This window comes from Rhinatrema bivittatum, chromosome 12 (genome assembly GCF_901001135.1).
Source record: "Rhinatrema bivittatum chromosome 12, aRhiBiv1.1, whole genome shotgun sequence".
Taxonomy (NCBI): domain Eukaryota; kingdom Metazoa; phylum Chordata; class Amphibia; order Gymnophiona; family Rhinatrematidae; genus Rhinatrema; species Rhinatrema bivittatum.
Genome location: NC_042626.1, coordinates 56,037,295 through 56,064,609, shown reverse-complemented (window position 1 = coordinate 56,064,609; position 27,315 = coordinate 56,037,295). Strand labels below are relative to the sequence as shown.

General features: G+C 48.3%; 1 protein-coding gene across 5 annotated transcripts in view; it reads left to right on the top strand.

The window, feature by feature from the left end:
* The window catches only part of HDAC5 (histone deacetylase 5), a 178,931-nt gene that overhangs the window by 10,723 nt on the left and 140,893 nt on the right, over positions 1 to 27,315 (top strand). For 3 of the 5 annotated variants that reach the window (XM_029572399.1, XM_029572398.1, XM_029572397.1), the window contains exon 1: positions 18,339 to 18,510. In XM_029572399.1, coding sequence (XP_029428259.1) covers positions 18,348 to 18,510 — 163 coding nt within the window. In that variant the 5' untranslated portion in view covers positions 18,339 to 18,347. Of the gene's footprint in view, positions 1 to 17,601; positions 17,693 to 18,338; positions 18,511 to 27,315 lie in introns of those variants that run through there. The other 2 variants (XM_029572401.1, XM_029572400.1) reach the window with 2 other exon arrangements.

Sequence of the window (27,315 nt, the reverse complement as noted above, 5' to 3'; positions counted from 1 at the left end):
TTGGCTTATCAGTGGGTGTGATTGTATTGGGCTCCATGCAAGAAAAGGACAGGGACAAGGTTTTTAGACAGAAAATATCAAACAGGTGGGGCAACGGGGAAACCTGATCTGTGGCTGCCGGTGCACCCGAGACTTGACCGGATCCCTGCACGCACACAATCAGGAGAAAGCAGGTAGAAGGAGCAGCGGCAAATAACCCCAAGCGCTTTCTGACTGTGTCTTTAATGCAGTTTGTAATTTGAGATCATTTAAATCATGGTAAGGTGAGCATCTTTAGATTATACAGATTACTTGGCTCAAGGCAGTCCCTTCCTTTCCTGCTAGAAAGCAGTCTTACCACTGGAAGAGATCTTCTCAGGAGCATGCCTGTTCTGCCAGGGATTAGTGTGGCTGTGCACGCTTTGGGGGGGCGGGGAAGGGGTGGCTGAGCACGGGCTGTGGGTTTTGTTTTGTTTTGTTTTTTTGGCTGATGTTTGGTTTCTGCTTCTGTGGAGCACTATGTCACATTTATTTAAAAATATTTCTAATAGGTTGCCTGAGGCGGCTTACAATAACAAATACATAATCAGTGCGTTACAATTGTATATAAAATAATGGAAAGTACAACAGTGAGAGGGAAAGTAGGGGAAGGGCAAAAGACAAACCCTGCAGTTCGGAAGCAACCTTATTGATATTTTAATTCTTTAAGGTTGGTTTTCCAGAGGTTTAATTGTATTTTCTGCATCTGCCATCATAGAAAATAGAAAGCATTTCATTCAGAAAATGTTTGCTTGAACAAAAAGGTTTTAACCGTGTTTTTTAAAAAAAAAAAAAATGTAATGCCATGAATCTCACGTATTGGTTTCGGTATGGTGTTCCCAAGTCGTGCTCCTGCAATCGAGAAAGCCTGGTTTTGTTTTGTTTTTTTTTTCCTCCTATCTTTTCCAGTTGTGATACTTTTACAGTAGGTATTTCCAAGATGTTTTTGTTGGCTGATCGTAGTTGCCTGGTTGGTCTGTAGATTCTACGTGTGGTATTTTAGCGAGATGTTTCGTTGTGTATCAGTTTGAATATCAGCGATTTGAACTGAATGAGGCAACTGACTGGAAGCCAGTGTGGTGATATTAACAGCGGAGTAATATGTTCTCTTAAACATGTTCCAGTTATCAGATGGGCCAAGCATTCTGGATGACTTGTAATGCATAACGCACATAAGGAGTTACAATAGCCCAGACTATTTAACACCAGCACTGTAAAACTAAACAGAAGTCATGGGTTGCTAGGAGCGGCTTCAGGCATTTTAGCAAATGCACATGGCAGTTTGGTCCAGTTGTTTTTATGACTGAGTGGGATTATGAAATAACTGGATGCTGGGCAGGGGACTCGGGTGCTATTTCACGCTTGTGTACAAAATGTAGGGGTGCAGCTGAACTCAAGCTTGTTCCTTCCTCCAGTGTACCAGCCATGTTTTGTGTTATGCATACTGAACTGAAATTGTGATTGGTGAGGGTCGGTGGGGGGGTGGGGGGGGGAAGCAGTGTAGCCTGCAGCTCCTCCATTCTCTTCTGTTACCAGGATTCTGCTGGGGTTAATGTCTGTGGGGGCAATTGCTCTTCCCACCACCCTCTCAATGCAGGGAAAAAGGACGGTGTTTAGGGCAGACCCAGTGAAGTACATGCCGGGGCTTTCATTTTGCTATCGCTGCACCTGCTTGACGTCTGCAGAACACGCAGAGTAAAGAAACCCTGCGGCACCAGGCCCTCTGTGGGATTTTAAAAAGGAAGCCCTTTTGGGGGGAAGCTTTCTGTGAAGATCAACTTGCAGGCCCATGAGGACAGAGTATCCATGGGCCTATGAGCACTGCGGGGAGGCTGATAAGTGCTTCCTTTGCTGGTAATTGTTAAAGTCCTTTTCGCAGGTAAAACGGTGCTTTCCCCTCAGAAAAGACTTTTTACAGCACTCTCCCTCCCCCCTCCCTACACATGGGCCAGCTTGCACATGTTTGTACTCTGTGCACGTTAGTTTACCTGCGGGGAGAGAGGCGTTCTGGGGGGAGGGGCTTGCACTGGCATGCCCATAAATTTTACTGGAAAACAAATCCGTGCATGGATTAGCAGGTGTAAATGCTTGTGGGAAATTTTTGCTGGGATAATTTTTCCAAGGGGAACTATGCGGGTGCTTTCCCCTTTTGAAAATGGGGGTAATGCATGCAGGTATTTGCTTTAAATCTCTGTGGGCTGTTAGAAAACGACTCCCTCTATGTATAATTTGCTGCCTGTGTGTATCTGTGTCATGTTCCAAAAAGCATATTTGCTCTGTGTTTTTAGGTGATTTGAGTTCATTTCCTTAGGGCAATGGTTCCTTGGGACACACCTAGCCAGGCAGGTTTTCCGGATATCCACAGTGACTCTGCATGAGATAGATTTGCATGCACTGCCTCTATATCTCTCTAATAAATGTGATTGTGAATATCCTGAAAACCCTGCTAGGTGGGTTCTCAACCCATGGACTGGGTTGAGAACCCCTGGGTCTTCTTTTGGTGTCTCACCCAAAATTGTGCCATAATGGAAGGAGAGAGAGAGAGAATACAAATGATTTTTTCACAGGATGATGGCAACTTTTCTGCCTGTTTCTGGCCGGCGAGGGCACGTGGACCTGGCCAAAACCACGCCTCAGAATGCCACCCGGCTTCTGTGCGGGTAAAGGTTCTGGCACTGGGTCACAGCGCAGGGCCGACTGTGGAAACCCCATTCATGCCTGTTTGATTGGCGGATGAAACATGGCGTGTTCCTGGGGAGAGTGAGTCTCCGTGCAGACATGGGGTTTTCTTTTGCCCAGCGTTCTCCATGGCTCCGTACACTAGCATTGTTGTGGCATTTAAGTCCCGATGCCGCTGCCTTCAGCTATAAGGAGCTGAGCAGCGGCTCTAATTCATTTGCTTGTGGAGGGCAGATTGGATATTGGGATCCAGTAATGCTGTCGGAAGAGGCAATTGTTAGAGACTTAACCCTCATGTGGCGGTTGTTAGCCTCTGGTGGGTAACTGATCCTGGTCGCTAGCAGTAATGAAGCATGCATAAGTGACGTGCTCCCATGTTATACATGCATGGGCTAGCAGGTGCATTAAATGGGAGCCACATTGCAGCTGTAGGTTTGGTGGCCCATTCTCCTGTCCCTGGAGTTTGTGAGAAGGAGGCCCTGGGTTTTGCTTTCTTTTCTCTCTGCTCTCGCAGTGCAGCCTGCGGTACGGAGGTCACTCTGACCCAAGCAGCCCGGGAACGGGATGTTGCCGCCGAGAGCACCCCCTTCACGAGGAACGGTCCAGGGGCCAACGCCGAGGAAACCAGCCCAAGCCTGGGCTGATAATCTGTAGCGTGCTTGGAGGGTTGGAAGACCCCTGTGAGGAATCCTGCAGGGTCACCAGCAGGGCATGGGCTGCCGCCTCCATCTCTTTTTAATCTCTTCCCAGCACGTCTTTGAACCGGATTCTTCTTTACACATTTCTTGCCTGGAGCAATGCTTGCGCACGCTGCCTGTTTTGTGTTTCTCCCTGACGCACCTGTGGCCTTCTCTGTGTTTGTTCTGTATTTCTCCCCACCACCTTGGGCCTGCTGGGGACAGTTGCCAAAACCAGTAAGATAAAATGGCTCTACCCGTGGAGCGAATGAACTAAGGGACAGTCAGCTTGGCCGTCCCAGGCCTTTCTCTCGAAGGCACGACATTAGCGTGGAGTGTGCCAGCAGCACCTGAAAGCCGCCTGTGAGGTTGAATTGGCCCTGCGAGGAGAGTCGTGAGGGTTGCTGGGCCCCTTGAGGTAACTGCAGTAAGGGAAGGTCTAGTGTCTGACTGCCCTGAGCATGTCCAAGGATGGACAAAGCTCTTTTTTTAAAATGCAGCACCGCAAGTCACTTGAAGAGGTGTTTGTGCCCTAAGTGGAATGCATTGCAGCTTCTTCTTCCTTTTTTTTTTTTCCCAGTCCTGAACCGTGTGCTGTGCTGGAGAACATATTAATGGCTACTAAGCTTATTTTTTTTTGGTGATTAATTATTATCTCTGGTCATGAAAATGTGGCACTGGTTAAGGACAAGCTCACCAGCATGAACTGTCCTCACAACTCTGCCATCATATATCAGCCTGCCCTGCAGTAGCCCTTGCTATTTAGGTAGAGAGACCCCCTTCCTCCTCACAGCTCTGCCAATGTACCTCAGTCCCGCCCTGCAACACTTCTGCTATTCCAGGACTGAGATCCCCATACAACTTGTGTCAGTGCAGCTTGTTTCTGACCTGCAGCACATTCTGCTATTCCAGTACTAAGACCCGCACTCAGCTCTGCCAGTTTACCTTGGTCCTGCTTTACACCACACCTGCTTTTCCAGTACTCAGACACAGATAGATTACATTGCCCATGCATCTCACTCCTGCCCTGCAGCACCCTCTGCCTTCCAGTACTGAAACACATACTGGTCTGCCACTGCAGCACCCTCTACTATTCCAATACTAAGACCTCTCTGCTATAGCTCTGCCAATGCATCTCACTCCTGCTCTCCAGCACTCCCTGGTAATCCAGTACTGAGATCCTGACACATAGTTCTGCAGCACACCCTGCCATTCCAGTACTAAGCCTGTCACTTTACACAGCTCTGCCAATGTACCACACTCCTGCCCTGTACTATTCCAGTACCGAGTACCTCTCACACTCAGTTCTTCCGGAGCACCTCATTCCTGCCCTGATGCATCCCTTGGTATTCCAGAGCTGACACATGTACCTCTCTGCGCACCACATTCCTGCCCTGCAGCAATCCCTGCTAATCCAGTACTGAGATCCTTGCGCACATAGGCCCCGATTCATCAAGGCAGTTCCCCCATAGAGACAGAATGGGACAAATGCTTTAATGAATCAAGCCCCTATTTCTAACAGTGTGCCTCACTCTTGCGCTGCAGCATCCCCCCGCTATCCCAGAGCTGAGACCCTTCCCAGGATATACACTAAGCTCTGTCAGTGCACCTCGTTCCCGCCCCCCCATACTGAGAACCTCATAGCTCTGCCAATACACATTATTAGTCCTGCCCTGCAGCACCCACTGTTGTTCCAGGACTGAGAGCGCAGCATCTTTACAGCTTGGCTGGTGGCTCTTCAGTCCTGCCCTGGGTTACCACACCCAGTTCTGCCCAGCAGCCCTCCCTGCTGTTTGCATCTTTGAAGTCTGCTGCTTTGCTAGCTGCAGCATTTGCTCCTCTATCCTGAAATGAGGACGGGTTAATGCGATGCTTCCGCTGGCTGACCGACCAGCCCTCGGGTAGTGTTTAGGAGACCCAAGGCGGGAGCCTGTTTGCAGTATCGGCGAAGGACGGACGCTTCACCCGGACCCCCTCAGCGGCTGGAGAGCTTCCTTCTGAAGGAAACTTCATTGGCCAGAAGCAGGGGGGGGGGGGGGGGGGAGGGTGAAGCATTTCCATGGCGACCGTACGCGGACGGGAAGGGCTTAGCGGAGCTCTTTAAAGAGGCAACGCGACTTTTTACCCGGGGCGGCTAGTAACAGAAGCCTCCGGACAGGACGAACTTGCTGGAGACTGCTCGGGGGAATTCAGGGTAAGCGAAGGCTTTCGCCGGCCGGTCCGGTGGGCCTTAAGGTAGTGCTCCCGGCTGGCCAGCAGGAGGAGCTGCCGCTGTATTGTCCGCAGGCCGGGTCGAGAGAGACTTTGGGTTTTGTGACCTATGGGAAAGCTTAGAATAACTTTCAGACCGAATTCCCGCCCCCCCCCCCCCAAATAAAAGTTTTATCCAGGTTACTTGACTGAAAACCGCATCGCTCAAAGGTTAGACCACACCTTGAATACTGGGTGCAGTTCTGGTCGCCACATCTCAAAAAAGGATATAGCTGCCCTGGAGAAAGTGCAGAGAAGGGCAACCAAAATGATAAAGGGGATGGAACGGCTTCCCTATGAGGAAAGGCTGAAGAAATTAGGGCTGTTCAGTTTGGAGAAGAGACCGCTGAGGGGGGATATGATAGAGGTCCACAAAATCATGAAAGGACTTGAACAGTTTAAATGTAAATCGGTTATTTATTCTCTCAGATAATAGAAGTACTAGGGGGCACTCCATGAAGTAGCAAGTAGCTGATTTAAAACAAATTGAAGAAAGTTCCTTTTCACTCAGCATTTCGTTAAGTGTTTGAATTCAGTGCCAGAGGATGTGGTTACAGAAGTTAGTGTAACTGGGTTTAGAAAAGGTTTGGGTAAGTTCCTAGAGGAAAAATCCAGAAACTGCTATTAATTAATAAACAGTAGTAGCTTAAGATCTATTTAGTGTTTGGGTACTTGCCAGGTATTTGTGACTTGGATTGGCTGCTGTTGAAAACAGGATGCTGGGCTTGATGGACCCTTGGTGTAACTCACAGGTCAATACAGTAAAGTGCGGCCGCGGTTACCCTGCTTCTAACCCGCCTTCTACTCACAATTTGGCCGCGTTAGTCCAACCCGCGATTCACTATCCCCTTTAACCCATTCTTACCGCCTCTTTAAATCAACGAGTAACCCCTTCCGCCCGCGGCATGAATATGAGATGTAAATGATCGGATTAGCTATTCCCCCCCCCTATTCAGTAACGCACGCCCTGACTATTGCTTTTTTAACCTGCAGTTTAGCCGCGCGTTTAACCTGCTAATTTACCGCCTACCCCTACCCCTGTGTTAGAGGCAGAGGTAAGGGTAGACGGCAAACTTTCCCCCAAAAGAAAACCTAAAAACCTAAAATCCCCTCCTCCCGAAGCGACTGGACATGTAAAATATGTGAATAAGTGTAACCAACTTACTTTTTGTTTCTTTTTCAGCCCTTTCAGCCTTCTCTGCGTCCTCCGGAGGGGGCAGCCGGCGGCGAAAGCGGCTTCCAGTGGCCCCCGCCGGCGAAGACGGACGAACGCACGCCCGTAGTGCATGGGCGCTCAAGCCAATGAAAGCACATGGACGGGCGTGCGTGACGTACGCCGTGACGTCACGCACGCGCGTTCATGTGCTTTCATTGGCTTGAGCGCCCGTCAATTTGGGCGCTCAAGCCAATAGCTAGAGCCAGCGAAGCGCATGACGTCACGGCGTACGCTTCGCTGGCTAGAGCGAGTGAAGCGTATGCCGTGACGTCATGCGCTTCGCTGGCTAGAGCGCCCAAATTGACGGGCGCGCAAGCCAATGAAAGCACATGAACGCGGGTGCGTGACGTCACGGCGTACGTCACGTACGCGCGTCCACATGCTTTCATTGGCTTGAGCGCCCATACACTACGGGCGTGCGTTCGTCCGTCTTCGCCGGCGGGGGCCACTGGAAGCCGCTTTCGCCGCTTTCGCCGCCGGCTGCCCCCTCCAGAGGACGGCAGAGAAGGCTGAAAGGGCTGAAAAAGAAACAAAAAGTAAGTTGGTTACACTTATTCACATATTTTACATGTCCAGTCGCTTCGGGAGGAGGGGATTTTAGGTTTTTAGGTTTTCTTTGGTTAAAGTTGGGATCCACTTCCTGGTACCTGTCATTTCAAATGTCATTTGAAATGACAGGTACCAGCGCACCCAGGATACTGTATAGGTGCTGTATAAAGCGCCTATACAGTAAAATGGGTTGCGCGGGCCTAACGCTTCACGGACGCTTCTTGGACGCGGCTTGCATTTGCATGCGATTTTAATACAGTATCGAGTGGTAGGTGAGCCGGACTGTGTGTGCGGCAAACCTGGGTGCGCCCGGCACTAACGCAGCTCTTCCTACCGCTCCTTACTGTATCGGCCTGTCAGTATGGCATATCTTATGTTCTTATGAGGCTAGGGCTGTTCAGCTTAGAGAAGAGACGGCTGAGGGGGGCTATGATAGAGGTCTACAAAATCTTGAAAGGACTTGAATGGGTAAATGTGAAACGGTTATTTACTCTTTCAGATAATAGAAGGTCTAGTGGGCACTCCATGAAGTTAGCATGTGGCACATTTAAAACAAATCAGAGAAAATTCTTTTTCACTCAATGCACAAATAAGCCCTGGAATGATATGGTTAAGGCAGCTAGTTTAGCTGGGTTTAAAAAAGATTTGGTTAAGTTCCTGGAGAAGTCCAGACTGCTATTAATCTATAGGGAACAGCCACTGCTTGTTGCTGACATTCGGGCCGATGCAGTAAAGTGCGCGGGAGAGCCGGCACTCCGAGGTGAGCGCCTGCTCTCCCGACGCTCGCCCAGGCCATTCTCCTGGGCGTATGATTTACTATGCAAATGAGGGCCAGCGCTAATAAAGAGGCGCTAGGAGCATTAGCGCGTCCCTAGCACCTCCTTATTGGCAGAAGCGGCGGCTGTCAGCAGGTTTGACAGCTGACGCTTAATTTTACTGGCATCGGTTGTTGAACCTGTTGACAGCCACGGGTTCGGAAAATGGACGCCGGCAAAATTGAGCTTCTGCTTTCCAACCCACGGGCAGATTTTTTTATTTTTTGGGCCTCCGGCTTAATATCACTATGAGTGCACCATACTGCATCGGCCCGATTAGTAGCATGGGATCTATTTAATGTTTGGGTACTTGTGATTTGGATTGGCCACTGTTCAAGACAGGATACTGGGCTTGATTGACCTTTGATCTGACCCACTATGGCAAATCTTATGTTCTAACTGCCTTTTCTCACAGCGCACTTCTCTTTATGCCACGTTGAGAGGAGCTGTAGCTGTGAGTGAAAGCGGGCGCCATACCCAGGCTAACTCTTCAGAGCGAAAGCCCGTGCACTTTTTGTCCCTAGTGTGCACAGTTCGCAATTACCCCCTCCCTCGGGTCACTTTTAACCCCCTTTCAGGGAAGGGTGTAATTGTCGAATTGCAGGAATAGCCACGAGGCGCACTTTCTGTGGGGCTTCCCGTCTGAAAGTGCAGGGGCCGCAGGCTCCTCGGGCTGGGTGCGAAAGTCCGTGCGTGCGTCCGTCTGCCGGCACCGCTGGCGGGTAAAAGGAGGGCGGTTCTTGGCTGAGGCCTCGGTTCCCCAGTAATGTTGCCCTTGAGATGATTTTGTGAATGAAATGTTAGCGGGGACGGTGCGGTCTGTGCCGAGGAGACCCAAGGTATCGCCAGTGAAAGGCGATGTGCGCTGGGCCAGTGGCTGTTGCTGTGCTTTTGGGTGAGAGATGTCTCTCATTTTTCTTCTCCTTCCTTAGTTTAGATCTTACTTGGGTTGAGGTCCCCATGTTGCCCGTTTCCCATCTTGTGCTGTAGCCCCTCTTATCCAGGCAGTACCCCAGGCAGTACTGAATCCTTACAGCACTTCAGATTGTCGTTACAGGGGAGAGAGTGGAGTGTCCGTAATCCCCAATTATAGCTGGGCGGGCTGCTCTGCTTCCCTTGGAGAGAAGCAGTTACTAGGTCTGGTGTCGCACTTGTACTTTTGCAATCTAACCAGGGGACAGCAGTTCCTCCTCCTTGCTTCCCTGTCGGCTCGATCCAGTAAGGCCGCGGTAAAAACAGTGAGGTAGTGTCAGGCGCACCCTTCCTCCCCGCACGCACAGTTCTCTTCACTAACTCCCCGATACTCTCCTCTAATCGCATGCAAATGCATGCCGCGGCTGTGAAGCGTTAGGGAAGGGTTATGCCCGCGCAACCCATTTTACTGTATAGGCGCTGTAACAGCGCCTATACAGTAACCTGGGTGCGCTGGTACCTGTCATTTCAAATGACATTTGAAATGACAGGCACCAGGAAGTGTAAAAAAGTTTAAAAAGTGTAAAAAACAAAAAACCTGTGTGTTATATAAAAAAAAAAAACAATTTTAAATACCTGTCGGAGGGCCGTGGGTCCAGGCGGCCGGTGGGCGGCGGGCAGCCATCAGCGGCATCCGGTAGTCCCTTCTCCCTTCCTCCCTCCCTCCCCTGCCTGGATGAGCGCCAAAATCGCACGGGCGGGGCGGCAGCGGGGGGGGGGCGGCAGCAGGATCCGGGAGCGGCGGGTAGGCAGCAGCGGGGTCCGGGGAGGTAGCGGCAGCGGGGTCCGGGGGGGGGGGGGGGCAGCGGCAGCGGGGTCCGGGGGGGTGGCAGCGAGATCCGGGGAGCCAGCAGCGGCAGCATGTTCGATCGAGCAGGCAGGTAGGTGGCAAAGTAAAGATGGCCGCCTGCACGGGAAAATCGTGCAATTGGCCGCTGAAGACGTGACGTCACACGTCTTCAGCGGCCAATTGCACGATTTTCCCGTGCAGGCGGCCATCTTTACTTTGCCACCTACCTGCCTGCTCGATCGAACATGCTGCCGCTGCTGGCTCCCCGGATCTCGCTGCCACCCCCCCGGACCCCGCTGCCGCTACCCCCCCGGACCCCGCTGCTGCCTACCCGCCGCTCCCGGATCCTGCTGCCGCCCCCCCGCTGCTGCCCCCCCCCCGCTGCCGACCCGCCCGTGCGATTTTGGCGCTCATCCAGGCAGGGGAGGGAGGGAGGAAGGGAGAAGGGACTACCGGATGCCGCTGATGGCTGCCCGCCGCCCACCGGCCGCCTGGACCCACGGCCCTCCGACAGGTATTTAAAATTGTTTTATTTTTTTATATAACACACAGGTTTTTTGTTTTTTACACTTTTTACACTTACCATAGCAGGCCCGAGCCTTGCTACTTTTTCGTTTGTTTTTTTTTGCCCTGGTCCCGTCCGGTCTCCTGCAGCCCCGTCCGGTCCGGACGGGACCAGGGCGGGTAAGCAATGTTTTTACCCTACACTACACTACACTAACTCCTACTAGGGGGAGGCGGTAAACTAGCAGGTTAAGGCCGCGGCAGAACAGCGGGTTACGGAGGAGATAATATCAGCGCCCGTTACAGTATCGCAGGGGAATAACTAATTCCTTCATTATACAGCTTTTTCGTTCATTTACATGCCGGGTGCGGAAAGGGTTATGCGTCTGTTTTCAGAAGCGATACGGACGCGTGAAACTGGAGACTGTATCGCCGAATTGCCTTGCGCGCCCGAATTGTGCGCTACGAGCACGTTACAGACGGGCAATCCTCGAGCGGACGATACTGGATCGACCTGTGTGGAAGTAGGTAGGGCAGGTTGGAGCTGGGTGTGGTCGCCTTTCTGGATCATGTGCAGATTGAGCAGAAGGAAGCCTGTGGGTGTATCTTGCTGGGGCTGCATTAGCCCTGGGAAGCTTCTGAAGTGCAATGGGGGGGGGGGGTGTGTGAGGGAATGTGTTGGAACAGTGACATGGAGTGGGAAGGCTGGCGGAGCGCGCAGTATCCTGTCTGTGCAGTAGCTGTCTGGCACAACCACGTGTGTTCGGAGCGGCTTGTGTGTTGTGCAGGGCATGGCGGCAGCCTTCCAGGAAGGAAGGACTCGTTATTAACACTCTGTAACATTTTTTTTTTTTTTTTTCAAACATGCAAGGGGCACCAGGATAAATTTCCTTCGTTAAATTCCTTGTTTGAACTCAGAAAATACCTTCTGTTTCTTCTTTCTTCCCCTTTGGGTTTGGTAGGCCTCATTTTAAATTCTGGCATGTACCCAGATTTTAACATTAGGCAATAGTAACTCAGGCTATCCAAGCAGGTTCATTTGATAGTTCTTAAAATAATATTTTATGCTTTTCACCCTCCCTCCCTCCTTGTCGCCCCATACTTGGAAAATTGTCCTGTTGACAGGTTCCTTTGCTGGTTGAGTGCTGAAGGGGACATCTCTGCAACAAAGGTCTTTCATGCCTTACTAATGCCAATCCCTGCCCAATTATTGTCCTCCTGCTGACCCCCCAGGCCTGACTTGTTATGCTACAGAAATTAAGGGTAATAGATTTACAATTTTCTTATTTTGTCTTCTGAAGAGAAAGGAGGTGGTCAGGGTTGACCGACAGAAAATTGTGTGTAATTGCAGTTTCCTTCTGTTACTTGAGAGCAGCTGAAGGTGTTGTGGTTTAGCGGATTTTTGTGTGGCTTCATCAGATATCAGAGAAGAGGGTGACTGATAACCGTGTAACTCCTGTAGTGAATATGGTTTTGAAAGAAAACAGAGGGACTTGGGAAAACACGCAGATCTGTCTTGGATCGGACTGCCTTTTTTTTAAATAACTGATCATACAGCTTATTGCTCTTGTATGTTGAGGTTCAGCATTCCTGCCTGGGTTTTTGTCCGTTTCGGGGCCTGAGTTATGAATTGAGTACGTGGATTTTGGTGTGATGAGACGGGCGCGCAGCCACCTTGTCATTTTGTCTCTCTAGAAGATGAACTGGCTCTTAAGGGAAGATGAATTACTGGGATGGGAGAGGAAAGGGTTCATCTGCCTTTATGTAGCTTGAGATCTGACTTTTCATTAACTTGTCTGGCTGTTTTTTTAAATCTATATTTTATGTAGCTGTTATGCTTCTATTGTATGTAGGACCCTGTAGTTTACGCTTGTGTTTTTGACAGTCCCTGTGTGTCAGGGGATCCTAGCATTTCAGTCAGGTTACATCTTACCTGGGCTGTTTAGGCTGCTGTTCAGGCAGAGTGCCAGGGGTGCCCATACCTCCTCTGCCACCCTTCCCAGCCAGTGTTGCAGAGAAGACCTGGCAAACGGCATTGTAGGATAATATTCTTTCTTGTTTTTTTTCTTCTGCTCTTTCTCCTTGTGTGTGTAGATGAGACTTGGATAACTCCTGCTGGCTGAAAGGCTGGAAGTGCAGCTTCCTTCAACAAGGCGGTCAGCAAACTCTTGGGTCAGCCGGAGTTGCCAGGGCCCAGGTGCACCAGTCCTTCCCTTGTTGATCAAATATGTCACCTGTGTCCCCTTTGCTGAGGCTGCAAGAGATGAGCCATAGGAGCATGTGCTGGGGAGCTGAACCCATTCCTGCATGGTCCTGCTTTTGATTTACTACCACCTCCTGCCATATTTGAACAGCTGACCTAGAAGTGAAAGACTCTGCTCCTTGGGTCAGAGAAACTTTCTGTTTGTCAACCCTGTCTTCCATGCTGAAATACTTCATTTATACATGGAGTTGTAGCCAAGACCTGACCTTTTATTCAGGGCACTTCTAGTTGGATAGAATGCAGTGTTGTTGATATGATTAGCACAAGCCCTGGACTTTAAATAGCAAGGTTGCCTATGTCTGACATAAGTAATATTTAGATCAGTAGACTAGGGTAGTGTTGACACACAGAGCTGTAACCCTGTTCCAGTTCTAACCCTCCTCCCACCACTCTGTGTGATCTTCTTAACCCCTCTCACATTGATGGTTAGCTATGGAGATTGTAATGCTGTCTTTTTGTATAAGCAAGAGTAGAAATGTTTGAACTGGCTAACAAGAGCTTCTAGATTGCCAGGGGAATCCTTCCGGTACTGCCAAGCAGAAAGAAGCCTTCCTTCCTTTCTTCCACTGGTGTGTAGCTAGCTCATTCCTCAGGTCTCTTGGTGATAGGATGTCACATGGTTGCACCATGTGCCTAGTTTGGGCACTGGACTGCTATGATTGTATTGCTCTTGCCCAGTTAGGCCACCGGGTCGATGTGGTTGCATTGTGCACACTTGCGATTGCATGCCCAGCTTGGGCACCGAGCTGATGTGACTACACAGTGCAAACTTGGCTTGAGCACTTGACTGATGGGATTACACTGCCATGCCCAGCTTGGGGGACCCAGGTTGATTTGACTGCACTTCGCATACTCAGCTTGGGTATCGGTGCTGACACGACTGTACTCTTCACACCTAGCTTAGGCCACCAATGTACTGCAAAACTGCAGGATAGCACAGTGTCACATATGGATTCCAGGCCAGCTGCCTGGCCCTTGGGAAGGGGGATCTGTAAAGCCTGATGCTTGATGGATTTCAGTTGCATTGGTTAGGCACGATCTCCTGCAGAGGTTAGTGTTGACTGGTATCCCCTTCCACTTCCATCCTGAGCTGAATTCAGTTTGATGTACTGTTTGTCGCTCCTGGTTTGCAGAGCCACTGACTGTCTTGTTTTCTTCATATGTTGTGTTGCTGGTCCTTGACAGGCGTGGGGAGGTCACCCATGAGGAAAATAAGCGTTTGTGGCCTCCTGACTATGACAGCTTTCAGAAATAGCTTTTCTGACGTCAACCTAAACCAGGTTGGGGGGAGGGGGGGGTAGGGGTGGAGAGACAGCCCAGAAATAACTATGTTATTAAAAGGCTGAGGATTCAGATTAACAAACCGGTAAATAATTGTATCCCTTTTAGTCACCAGGAAATGTAAAAGCTGCACAAGCAGGAGGTCCTCACTTGCTGATGTCAGTTGGGTTTAAGTAGATGTGCCTTTGAATGCAGCCAGCATTCAAAGCTCCCTCAGCCTCCCCGGTGAGCGGAGCAGGCTTGCTTCCACCCCATGTGCTCCCCACCGTACCTGAAATCCAGCCCCTTGCTTGCTCGCAATTTCTCTCTCTTTGCACCATTCTTACCCACAGCTCTCCTTTTTCTTTTAATTTTTTTGCTGGAGTTTGAAACCCAGAAGGTTGGCTTTGATGAAATGCTTGTCCGTGGGTGTATAATGCCAGACATCCTTCAGGCTCTCAATTGTAATTGTGATTAAATTACAGCGATGATAGCTTTTCCGCTAAGAGCTATTTGTACCTGTGGAACGCTGCATAATAGCGTTGTACGTCCGTGGCTCAGCTTTTCAGCGGCGTTGACGTTTTGATTGGCGTGCGATGTAACTGGCTTATGTTGTGCTCAGGAAGGCTTGTACGCTAGTGGATCATCGTGGAGGAAGTTGGCTTGCCTATGCCCTGCCTGGCAGCGACCCAGTTGGCATCTCCATGCTGCTTTGGTAATAAGTGGCTGCGCCAGTACATCTGTTCATGGCTAGTCTGTGACTGCCAGCTCAGCCCTGCTTAATTTATTGATTAAAATATATATATTTTTTATGAGCATTTGGGCAATACTGTGCTATGAAATTCTTAATATTAGACTCAGGGTTTGGTCTTTCTGAAGCTGATGCCTGTTGACCAGTGATTGACTTCAGTTTTGGTACAAAATGAATCTAGAAAGTGTATTGAGCCGGATCTCTGAAGAGGGAGTAGGAGGGCTCCCAGCACGGAGAGATTAAACATTCCTGGGAAGATTTTCAGTCCATTCATTGAAAGAGCAGTATGCTGATTACCTGCCGCTGTTCAGGACCCTAATTCCTTATTTACCAAATGTGCTCCTCTATAGGACCTGAATTCTATTTCTGGCGCCACTGGTGCAGATTTAACTTCTCAAGAGCTATTCTGACTGCTGGAGAACCTGTTCAAGAAATGTGGCTTGTAGGCCCCAGGCCCCAGGACTGTCTGTGGCCCTTTTCCACCTCTCCGGCAGAACTGGCGGGTTGTGTCTGGATCTCTTCATGCAAATCTAGGTCTTTCTTCTTGAACGTTAGGGATGTGCATTCATTGGTCGATTTGTTTCATTCATTTTAGTGGTATGTGCGTATCTCACAAAATGGATGGTGTGCGCATACATCTGTTTCCAAACTACGTACATGCACACATCCGTTTTGCACACGTACTATCCATTCATGAAATATGCGTGTATCACCAAAACGAATTGACCAACAAATGCACATCCCTATTGGACACAGGTAATATGGTATTTACTTTAGCTAGAAGGGCTCCCCATCTCTGTGAATATCAAGCCCACCCCTTTCATTCCCAGCTCAGATATGCTAGGTAAGGAAGGAATTCTAACTGGAGATTGGTGTTTGGATTTTAAGTTGCCTTATTGGGTAATGTTTGCATAAGAAGTTAACATTTTTCAGAGGCAAAAATGCTCTAGAACAAGAGGTCACAGTACGAGGTTCCAAGGGGGTGGACTTGGGAGCAGCATGAGAAAAGGGTGGTGTGGTGGATGTGTGGGAGTGAAAGCCAGCAACAGATTTCAGAGAGGGCCTGGGATAAGCACAGAGGATCCTCACTTGCAAAGAAGTGTGGGAAAAGCCCAAGGTTCACTGGGAGTGTATGGTGTTACATAAGGAACAAAATTAGGCAAACTGGCTGGGCCTTACGGTCCTTCCTTTCTGGCATATTCCACGCTTTAACAGCATATTCCTGCTTTAATGGCAGGGGGAAAAGGGGAATTACTTTCGGACAGCAACCAACAAGGACATTGAATTTTACGGTCTGGGCAGCACGGGGGGGGGGGGGGGGGGGGAAGGGAGTTGCTGATGCGACTGTTACTACCCTTAACCAATAAGCCTTATACTTGTGATGCAACCCCAACATTGCTCTCTGCTTCAGCTGCAAGAGATATCAGGGAATTGGACTCCGACAATAACCAACAAGGGTCCTGACCTTGACAGTTTGGGAAGCTAAGTATGGGGGAAACTTGAATGCCACGGCAATTGCCACCCCCTGATGCTGGTGTTATAGGGGAGACCTGTATGGCATGGCTGAGGCTACCATAAGCTTGCTGGGCAGACTGGATGGACCGTTTGGTCCTTTTCTGCTGTCATTTCTATGTTTCCATGCCTCTGTCTCTATACTTGGAGAAAGAGACTGACAAAAGATGGAAAGGCGACTGGTTCCTAGGCTCTTCCTCCGCCCTCCTCTTCCACTCTCCCCGGTCTTTGCTCCTGTTAAGGGGATGTGCAGCACTGTGGGATCTGAGTGCTGAACGTGGAGTTGGGCTTTCCTTGGCTTGCCCGGGGCCACGTGCTGCTCTCTTCCACCTCGCTGGGGGCAGACTACGCATTTCACCATTTCAGACCACCACCAGACTCCCAACCAGACAACACCAAGAAAACAGAGATTCCACTCTGTCAACCTTGAAAACTCAACAAAGCCACGAATTCTACAATAGACTGACAAGAACTTTTTCCTATTTAAAAACTAACCCTACTATTACCTCCTCCAATGTTACCTAACTTTTATCTATGAAATTTCCATGTTAAAACCCTAATGTTATTTTGTCGTATTATTTTTCCTGTAAGCCGTTATGATGGCAAAACCGAATACACGGTATACAAAACAAAACATAAATAAATAAATAAATACATCTCAAAAGATCCAGGTGCAGCCCAGGAATCCCGCTGAGGGGAAGCATTAACTAGTCACTTGCAGAGAAATGTAATGTGAACTGCTGGCTATATCGAATGGTGAGAGACGCTGGCACAGCGGTCGGAAGGGTGAGAGGGATACTAAGGAAAGCTAGAAAATGCATCTGCACTGTTAATTTAATGAAACAGCACAGGCTTTTGTTTTAAGGAACGCAGAAACAGTTTGCATGTTAGCATTCCCTGGGGACCCCGGAGGAATGATTGTCACACCCTGACAGGAGATGGACAAGGTGATGGACATTGTTAGTGTCCGGTCCAGACAATAACTATTTGGGGGACATTCCCAGTTGGTATTGCGGGGGAAGGGGGTTGCTGATCCCTTGTGGGGTTTGTATATTGCCTGGAGTTCTGGTGATGATGACATTGTTCTCTCTCTCTCTCCCCGCCTTCCTTCCCTGTCAGTGTGTTTCCATCCCTCTCGGTTGGCACCTAAGCCCCTCTGAATGAAGATGTATTCCTTCCAGCAGCGCACGGCTGTGATAGGCCAGCTGTGCTAGCTTGAACGCTCCTTATTCCCTGAGCCTGCTCGATCTATTTATAGGTAGCACCTCCCTTTCTGTTCTATTTCAGTCCACCTCAGGCAGCCGCAGCCTGGCTGTGTGCAGGGAGCGAGCCCAGCGCTTCAGATACAGACGGCTGCCACTAGTGCATCGTAGGTTCCGGAGGAACTCTCCTTGCATCTCCCGTTCAAATCACTCCAACCCCTCTTGTTTGTTTGGGTATATATATATATATATATTTTTTTTTTAATGCACTCGCTGTATTCCTGTGCCGCGTGAGGGTCTCCTCTGTTTTCTTTTCTTGGTGTAGTTTTATTTGAACCGTCAGTGGTGGGGAGGCAATGCTGCAGACTGCTCCTGGATAAGCTGCAAGCCAGTACCCTGGGATTGTTCGTCAAGTGCGTCGGGACAGATACTCCATCATGTCAACCCTTCCTGCTTCCAAAGAGAATTACAGATCTTACAGAATCCTTTCATCTGTTTCCCTGCCGCCTTTTTAAGAATGTTTGTTTTTTTTTTGTTGGTTTATTAGATTTTTTTGCTGGGATCTTTCTATCCATCAGACTGCAAACAGACTAGTTGCTTTGGTTGCTCCAACTTACTCATCTGGAATTGTAGAGTCGGGTTACTTCTTCTCTTTGTATTTGGTCATTACTTGTGTTCACCCCTTTTAAGTTTCTTGCCTTTTTCATATTGCTTTTGGAAATTGAAAGAAGGGGTGCTGGGGGGTCCGCTGTCAATGTTTAAAGAGTAAACAAGCAGTGAGGGCTTCAGGGTAGGGTGCCCTGTGGACTGGAAGGAGAAAGAGGTCCTTCTGGCTCTGTTTTTTTTTTGTTTTTTTTTTTTTTTGTTTTTTCCTTGCTTTGGTGTTTGGATGCTCCTGGGAATGTTGTTGATGCCGAAGGCACTGGGACTGCCCAAAATGTTGCAGACCATTTACGAGACTGAATCGTGTTTCTCCTCAGATGGGGTGTCTGGACGGGAGCAACCTCTGGAACTGTTGTCACGGGCGCAAATCCACACCATCCCGGTGGCAGGTAAGAGCCTACCTTCTTGTTTTTGCGATTGTCAGTGTGTGTTGTTAAGAGAAACTCCCCTAATAGCTGCTATGCGCAGATTATTTTTGTCAACATCCCAGGAGAATTTTGGTTGAAGGCTGACATGGTCCAAGAATGTTCTTGGATGTTGCAGTGCCAGTGGGCACATGACATGCACACTTGCTTTGTCCTATGCTTTGCCTTGTGCCGTTTATGACCTTTGGAGCTGGAAAGGACACTTGTGATTTTCCCTGGTGAAACACGTTTTATGTACCTGAAATGTCAAGTTTTGCAACTTCCAGTTTTTGACAATTTTTGCACTTACATTTTTATATGTGTATAACCGAACAATTCATTTCTGTATCTAAAAGCAGATGGATTTCAGGGAAGCTGGCTAATGTTGTAGTTTAATTAGTTGAAATACTTCCAGCTCTAGAAGACTAAAAATCTGTCAGTTTCTAAAAAACCACCGAGTGCTTAAAAAAAAAAAAAAAAAAAGTCCAGGAATGCGGTTTTGTATTTAATGCAAGAAAAGGGCATGGCCTGGCGTGGTTTGTTGGTATGTCCCGTAAGATGTAGGATGCTTGACCACTACAGTGCATGGTTACATGTCCTGTAGTATGCTAAAGAGCTGCAGAATCGAGGAGCTTCTCTTATAGCCACAGGCAAAGAGGGAAATCATAAATAAACTAGTTGCCTTTTGTCTACTTTCCCCCACTGGCTGCATGCCCTTTCTGGACAGGGTCTTGGTTCTGTTATTGAGGCACAGACGATCTGCTTTAGTTTGTTTCTGGACTGGGGGACCAGCTCCATCCCGTGCCGCCATGAGCTTTTCCAGCTCCGGTTGTCTGCCTCTCATCTTCAGTGCATGCTGGTCGTTGTTCTTCTGACCCCAGCTGATTTCAGCCGAGTGCCTCAGGTTGGGAAGGGGCACATGAACTTGTCTGCGGTTGTTTTATAAGAGGCAGCCATGGGCACCCTGATACGTGCTTGGCAGCGGAACGCATAAGATAACCACCGTGATCTATGTGTGGTGAAGAGGTTTTGGGCAAATCCCGTCGCTTCTGCTCGGATGAGGCTGGGCATTACCCTAGTATCTCGCAACACTTTGTCATAATGGACCTTAATAGAGGCCAAGACAACTGACTGGACTGAATAAGGCAGAGCAGACAATCTTCTTGTCTTCCTGGAAATGATGGCTTTGCTTCCCCTTCAGGACGGGGAGCATGAATGGTATCCTGGAATTATGAAGGGTGGGCTGTAAAATAAGAATGTTTGTTGGGTGATCACAGACTCTATGCTTTATGTAAAGGCACCAATTATTTGAAGTATGCTGGTTCCAGATCCAGACTGATTTTTGCAGTCTTTGTCCATATATATATAAAATTGGCTATTACTTGCATGTTTTTAATATGCACCCTACACATGTATTTTCTTGTCTGTCGCTGAATCTCACCTCTTAGGATGCACTTTTTGGTTTCATTAGGTACTTACCTAAGTTTACCTGCTCAGCAGGGACAAGCTTCTGCTCCACAAATCTAGCCAGGTTATGCAGCTAGATTCTTCTAAACATTGTCATGATTCTGTGTATGATTTGCACAGCAGAGTGTGGGAGTTTATATAACCTGTTCTTGCAAAAATTGTGGAAATTCCATATTTGTTTCTAATTTTCTGATAGCAGTTGGAAACTCCAAACATGGTGGACCCCATTTTCTTATGTTTTGCATAGTGGGAAATCCTAAGCCCATGGTGCTGGGGGGAGGGGGAGCAGGCAGTTTGAACCCCTGATTTGCTTGGAAGAGTTGTTTCTGGGAGGATTTGCCATGGGAAGATTGCAGTCCATCTGCATACTTCTCCCAGCTGCTTCAGTCGTTGACTCTGGAAGTCACCACAGCCCGCCTTGGGCCTGAGCTGCTCCCACCTTGCGCCGCTCGAGCAGCCAGCCAGGTTCTGGGGAGGCTGCAGGTCTCCTGGTATTTTCTATGGGGCCACTACATTTTCTCTTCTCCAATCTTATTTCCTGCTGCAAGCCACTACCAATACAACCTTCCCCATTCCCTTCATTCTTTCTCACCTGCCATTTTGTCATCTGCACTATTTACTGTCCACTGCTCTTAAAACTGTTTTCTTCTACATATCCAGCCATCTCCACTCTCCCTGACAGTATCTCATCCTCGTTGCTGTTGTAACACCTCTACCTCTCTTCTTCATATTCTTCCTCCTCTCAGCTGGGGTTATCAGTCCCAATCCTGGCCCTCCAAGGCAACTTTCACCCCATTGTTTGCATATCAAACCATTACCCCTCCAATCACTATTCCCATTCTCGTTCAGGCTTCTCTTCCTTTCTCATGCTCCCTGTGGAATGCCCATTCTATTTCCAAGAAGCTTGCCTATATCCATGACTTCTTTTTCTCTCGTACTTTTCAACTCCTTGCCTTGACTGAGACCTGGCTTTCTTCTGAGGACTTTGCATCAATTGCTGCTCTCTGTCATGGAGGTTCTCCAAGGTTAAGCAAGATGGCAGTCCTCAAATATGGGTGACATCATTCGATGGAGCTCGGCATGGAAAACTTATGTCAAAGTTTTTAGAACTTTTAGTGAGCTCCACTGAGCATGCCCATGCGGGGTCCTTTCAATCTTTCTTTTCTGCGGAGTCCAGTGGTTGCATTTTCTGAGTCTCAGTTCAGGATTTTTATTCTCATTTTTGAGTTCCTGTGGGATTTTTTTTCACTGCGCTGTTTGTTGCAGGGTCCTTCAGTCTTACCATAGTATCCCTAGGTAAGTTTTTTTTGTTTTTTTTTTTATGTTTGTTTCCTTTCATGATCAATTCCCCTCTGGGTGGCGGAATCCATCAGCCATCAATTGCCACTGCCATTGAATTTGAATTAGTGTCTCTCTTATTTTGTGTTGACATGTCTTTGGGGTTCCAGCGATGCCCCGATGCATGAGGACCATGTCTATCACAGATCCCCATGTTAGATGTCATCTGCTTGGGAACATCACATGACATCCAGGGATGCTGCAAGTGTGCACAGATGACCCGAAAAGGATGCTGGCCATGTTTGGATTTGATGGAATGTCTGTTTGGGCACCGTAAGACCAATATATCGGCATTGGAAGCATCAACATTGAAGGACCATGGAGCCACACCTATGGACATCAATCATCACCACTGGGGGGTCATTGGTTCCCTCAAGGTCGAAGGCTGGTAGGGATGCTGGAGACAAGTTATTGCCCAGCTCCTCCCGGTTGATGAAGGCGTCGTGTTCTTCAACCTCTGTACCTGGGACGACCGATGCTGAGCATTGAGGGGAAGCCATATAAGCTTTAGTATCAGTCCCAGCTTCAGCCGAGAAACCCCCCGAAGTGACCTTGTGGTGAGGAGAGCTCATTCAAGTTACCCAGGGGTTTGCCACAGTCTGCACTGGTCCTGGTATCATCCACTGATCCTCCTCTCGATTCCGAAGAAGACATGGTCACTCCTCCTGTCTACCAGTTGGTCTTAGCATAAGCAGTCTTTAGGAGGTGTTAGATAGATGAGTGTAAATGACTATGGAGAAGGTGCTGCAGGTCTTTGGTGTTGAAGCACCAATGGCACTGGCATTTGGTTTGCTACCGCCACCACCATCAATGTCTGTGCCTGTTGCCTCTCTGATGGTGGCCAACTTGTTTGTCATCCCAGGTTTCTCAGAGGAGGAACTTCCTCGAGGGAGCCGGGGGCCTTGGGGTCCAGGCCCCACCAGCCAGTCATACCGGTCTCTGAAATGCTGGAGGGGATGGAGGCTCTGATGGTGGTTCAAATGATGAAGCATTGCATGGCCTCCCCTTTGATCCCTCTCTTCTCCCGGGCAGAAGAAATTCTCTGCTGGAAGACCTCTTCTTCGTAGTAGGCTGATGACAGAGGCCATCCTGTTTACTTTACAGACTAAGGACAATATCAGACTGAAAATGCTGGATATCCTCCAGTATGTGGAGCCTCCTAAGGAGATCGTGGCAGTCCCAGTGCACAAGATCCTTCAGTAGTTACTGTTGAGGATGTGAGAGAACTGCTTCTCAGTGACTCCTGTTAATAAGAAGGCGGATGTGATTTATCTTGCGCAGAAATATTTAACAAGGGTCATGTTTCCTCATCAGTCAGTGGTGGTCAAATCCACTCTCAAGAGAGCCAAACGCTCTAGGTCCCACTTCTTGGTGCTCAGGAGAGGGATCTTAGGGCCATGGACGCTCTGAGGACAAGCAGAATGGTGGTCCTCACACATGGTTGACATCGGGTGGAGCCCAGCATGGAAAACGTATGTCAAAGTTTCAAGAATTTGACTGAGCCTCATGGAGCATACTCAGCATGCATTATACCATGTGTCCATGTGGGGTACCTTCAGTCTTTTCTGCTGAGCCTGTCGTTTCACGGTCGGGTGTGAGCCTTAAAGTTTTCTGACTTTCGGCCCACTTGGCCTGTTTTTGGAAAACGTTGTTTTCTCTAGAATTTTCTTTGCTGTCTCACATGGTCAGTGCTGGTTCCCCCCCCCCCCCCCCCCCCCCGGTTCTCTCTTTAGCATCCTAGATTGGGTTTTCAGCAGTTATCAGTAAGTTTATTTTCACTTCGATACCCCCAGGGTGGCAGTATGTTCGTTGCCCCCTGGCCATCGATAGCCACCACCATCTATTTTGACATCGAATCCCTTTAATTTTGTGACAACATATCCACCTCTGGATTTAAGTCATTCCCCGGTGAACAAGGACCATGTCTCTCACAGGCCCCATGATAGATATGTCCTCTGCCTTGGGGTATCGCATGACATTTGGGGTTGCAGCAGGTGCGGCCAGATATTTCAGAAGGGACATAGGATACATCTCGATAAGATGGAGTGCCTCTTCGGGCCAGAGAAGACCGAGCCATTTGCATCGGAGGCATTGGCATCGAGAGACCTCAGAGCCGCACCAGTGGGTACCAAGCCAACAACATTGGTGAAGGCTTTCCATGTGGTATGAGCAGAAGGCCCTAGATCCTTTCTTCTGCTCCACACAAAAAATGCTTGTCTACCTTCTAAACCTATCAAAAGGTGGCTTGAAGACCAACTCCATTAAATTTCATCTGAGTGCAGTTGATGCATACCACCATAGTGTAGTTAGTACGCCCATCTCTGGACAGCCTATAGTTGTACGATTCTTGCAGGCCTGCTTCAGTTGAAGCCTCCCGCTATGCCTTGGGACCTCAACGTGGTGCTAGATCAGCTGATGAAAGCTCCCTTTGAGTCGCTGCGCAACTGTGACCTGAAGTACCTGACCTGGAAGGGCATATTTTTGGTGGTGGCCACTTCAGCACCCAGGGTCAGTGAGCTTCAGGCCTTAGTGACTTATCCACCTTTCACTAAGATTTTTCATGATAGGGTAGTCCTACAAATGCATCCTAAGTTCCTGCCTAAGGTGGTGATGGGCGACCATCTTAGCCAGTTCATCGTCCTGCCAACATTCTTTCCCAGGTCCCATTCGCACCAAGGTGAATAAGCCCTGCACAGTTTGGACTGCAAAAGAGCCATAGCCTTCTATCTGGAGAGGATAGAATCCCTTAGACAGTCCACCCAACTTTTTGTTTCTTTTATTTGGCAATGGCAGTACCCAACTTATTCCTAACAGACACTTTCTAATTGATTAGCAGACTACATCTCCTTTTGTTAAGCCCAGGTGGGACTGCATCTTGGGGGCCATGTCAAGGCTCACTCTGTTCAGGCCATGGCAGTGTTGGTGGCCCACTTGCAAGCAGTTCCTGTGGAGGAGTTCTCTCCACACATTCACATCATTACTCTGGACAGGGATGGCTGACGCGACAGTAGGTTTGGCAAGTCGGTCCTTCGGAACTTGTTTGAGGTGTGGAACCCAACTCTCTTCCTGCCTTGCGCCATTCTTTGTGTTCAGGCTGGCCCTTCCCACCCCCCAATATCAACAAAACCTGTTGTGCACATTGGCACCTAATATAGGTGTTTGTTGGTGCTCTTTTTTTTTATTTATTTATTAGGAGGGATTCATCGATGTATGAGGACTCCATCCTGCTTGTCCTCTGAGAAAGCAGAGTTGCTTATCTGTAAGAGATGTTCTTTGGGGACAATAGGATGTTAGTCATCACAAAATCCACCCACCACCCTGAGGAGTTGGCTTTCCATTATGTGGGTTTGATCTTTTTTATTTTATCCTTGAATTCTATTAGACTGAAGGGGACCCCTGTGGACGCGTGGTATAATGCATGCTGGGCATGATCAGTGAGGTTCAGTCAGAGTTATAGAAACTTTGACATATGTTTTCCATGCCGGGTTCCATCCAATGACATCACTGATGTGTGAGGAATGACATCCTGCTGTCCTTGGAGAATACCTATTACATGTGGTCAACTCATGCATCATTTAGATAAGATTTTAGACCGTGTTGGGGAGGAGCCGGCTGTCGTGGTACATGTAGGCACCAACAACATAGGAAAATGTGGAAGGGAGGTTCTGGAAACCAAATTTAGGCTCTTGAGTAGAAAGCTGAAATCCAGAACCTTTAGGGTTGCATTCTCTGATATGCTCCTTGTTCCTCGCACAGGTCCCCAGAGGCAGACACAGCTTTGGAGTCTCAATGCGTGGGTGAGACCATGATTCAAGGAAGAGGGATTCAGTTTTGTAAGGAACTAGGGAATCTTTTGGGGAAGGGTGAGTCTTTTTCTGAAGGGATGGGATTCAGTTTTTTAAGGAACTAGGGAACCTTTTGGGGAAGGGTGAATCTTTTCTGAAGGGATGGGATTCAGTTTTTTAAGGAACTAGGGAACCTTTTGGGGAAGGGTGAGCCTTTTCTGAAGGGACAGACTCCACCTTAACCAGGATGGAACCAGGCTGCTGGCGCTAACCTTTAGAAGAAGATAGAGCAGCTTTTAAACTAGAACAAAGGGGAGAGCAGATAGTCACTCATCAGCGCATGGTTCAGAGGGAGGTTTCTTTGAAAGATACTAAGCAGGGGAGTAAGGGCATTCCAGCAGAGAGATTCCAATAAAAGCAAAAGTAGTTCATATGCCTATAAGTAAAGAATCACCTGAGCTAAAAGATTTGAAATTATTCCTGTCAACTGAAAAACACGTTGTTAATATAAACAAAAAATGCACTTTGAAATGTCTGTATGCCAGTGCCAGAAATCTTAAGAAGTAAGATGGGAGAGTTAGTGTTTAGCAGTGAATGATGACATAGACTTAATTAGCATCTCAGAGACATGGAGGAAGGAGGACAACCAATGGGACAGTGCTATAACAGGGTACAAATTATATCACAATGATGGGGAGGAGCAACTGGGTTGGGGGGTTGCACTTTATGTCCGGGATGGCATAGAGTCCAACAGGATAAGGATCCTGCAAGAAACTAAATGCACAATAGAATCTTTATGGATAGAAATCCCATATGTGTTGGGGAAAAGTATAGCGATAAGAGTATGCTACCTTCCTTGTGAACAAAACAATGAGAAGACAACGAAATGCTAAGAGAAATTAGGGAACTTTATGAAATTGGTAGTGCAGTAATAATAGGAGATTTCAGTTACCCCAATATTGTCTGGGTAAATGTAACATCAGGACATGCTAGAGAGAGAGAGAGAGTTCCTGGAAGGAATAAATGATAGCTTTATGGAGCAATTGGTTCAGAAACTGACAAGAGCGGGAGCTATTTTAGATCTAATTCTTAATGGAGTGCAGGATGTGGTGAGAGATGTAACTATGGTGGGGCCGTTTGGCAATAGTGATTATTACATGATCAAATTTGAATTAATGACTGGAAAGGGGACTATAAGTAAATCCACAGCTCTAGCACTAAACTTTCAAAAGGGGCACGTTGAAAGAAAAATAGAAAAAAACTGAAAGATGCAGCTCCAAAAGTTAAGAGTGTACAACAGGCATGGACATTGTTAAAAAAAACAAACAAACATCATCTTAGAAGCGCAGTCCAGATGTATTCCATGCATTAAGAAAAGTGGAGGGAAGGCAAAAGTTAACTAGGAACTCAACAAAATTAAGATGAAGGCAGCAATCCAGCAGCAAGAAGGGGCTTTCTAGTCTTTTGCATTGAGTGTCACATGTATGATTTTTTTACCGGCCTGTGAGAGATTGTATGGGTGCACTCTGTGCAAAGAGCTCCCGGCTCTCAGGGAACGAGTCCCATCTCTGGAGGCTAGAGAGGGAGATCGAGATACATTGATGAGATCTTCAGGGACATAGTAGCCAAGTCCCAATGTGGCAGCCCCGGTGCTGCGTTGGATCAGAAAGGTCTCCCAGTTGGAGAGAATCACCCTGGTGTAGCAGGAAGTGATTCTGTAGCAAGGACCTGCTCTCCAGGTGACGATTTGTCCTTTCGCACTGAGGACAAATCTCCCAGGAATACTGCCCAGGAGGGAAGGGTTAAGTTGGCCGTCATAGTTGGTGATTTGATTATTAGAAATCTAGATAGCTGGGTGGCTGGTGGATATGAGGACTGCCTGGTAACTTGCCTGCCTGGTGCGAAGGTGGGTACCTCACGCGTCACCTAGTTAGGATTATAGACAGTGCGGGGGAGGAGCCAGCTGTTGTGGTACATGTGGGCACTAATGATGTAGGAAAATGTGGGAGGGAGGTTCTGGAAGCCAATTTAGGATTTTAAGTAGAAAGCTGAAATCCAGAACCTCCAGGGAAGCATTCTCTGAAATGCTCCCTGTTCCACATGCAGGTCCCCAGAGGCAGGAAGAGCTCCGGAGTCTCGGTGAGTGGATGAGACTATGGTGCAGGGAAGAGGGGATTCAGTTTTGTAATGAACTGGACAA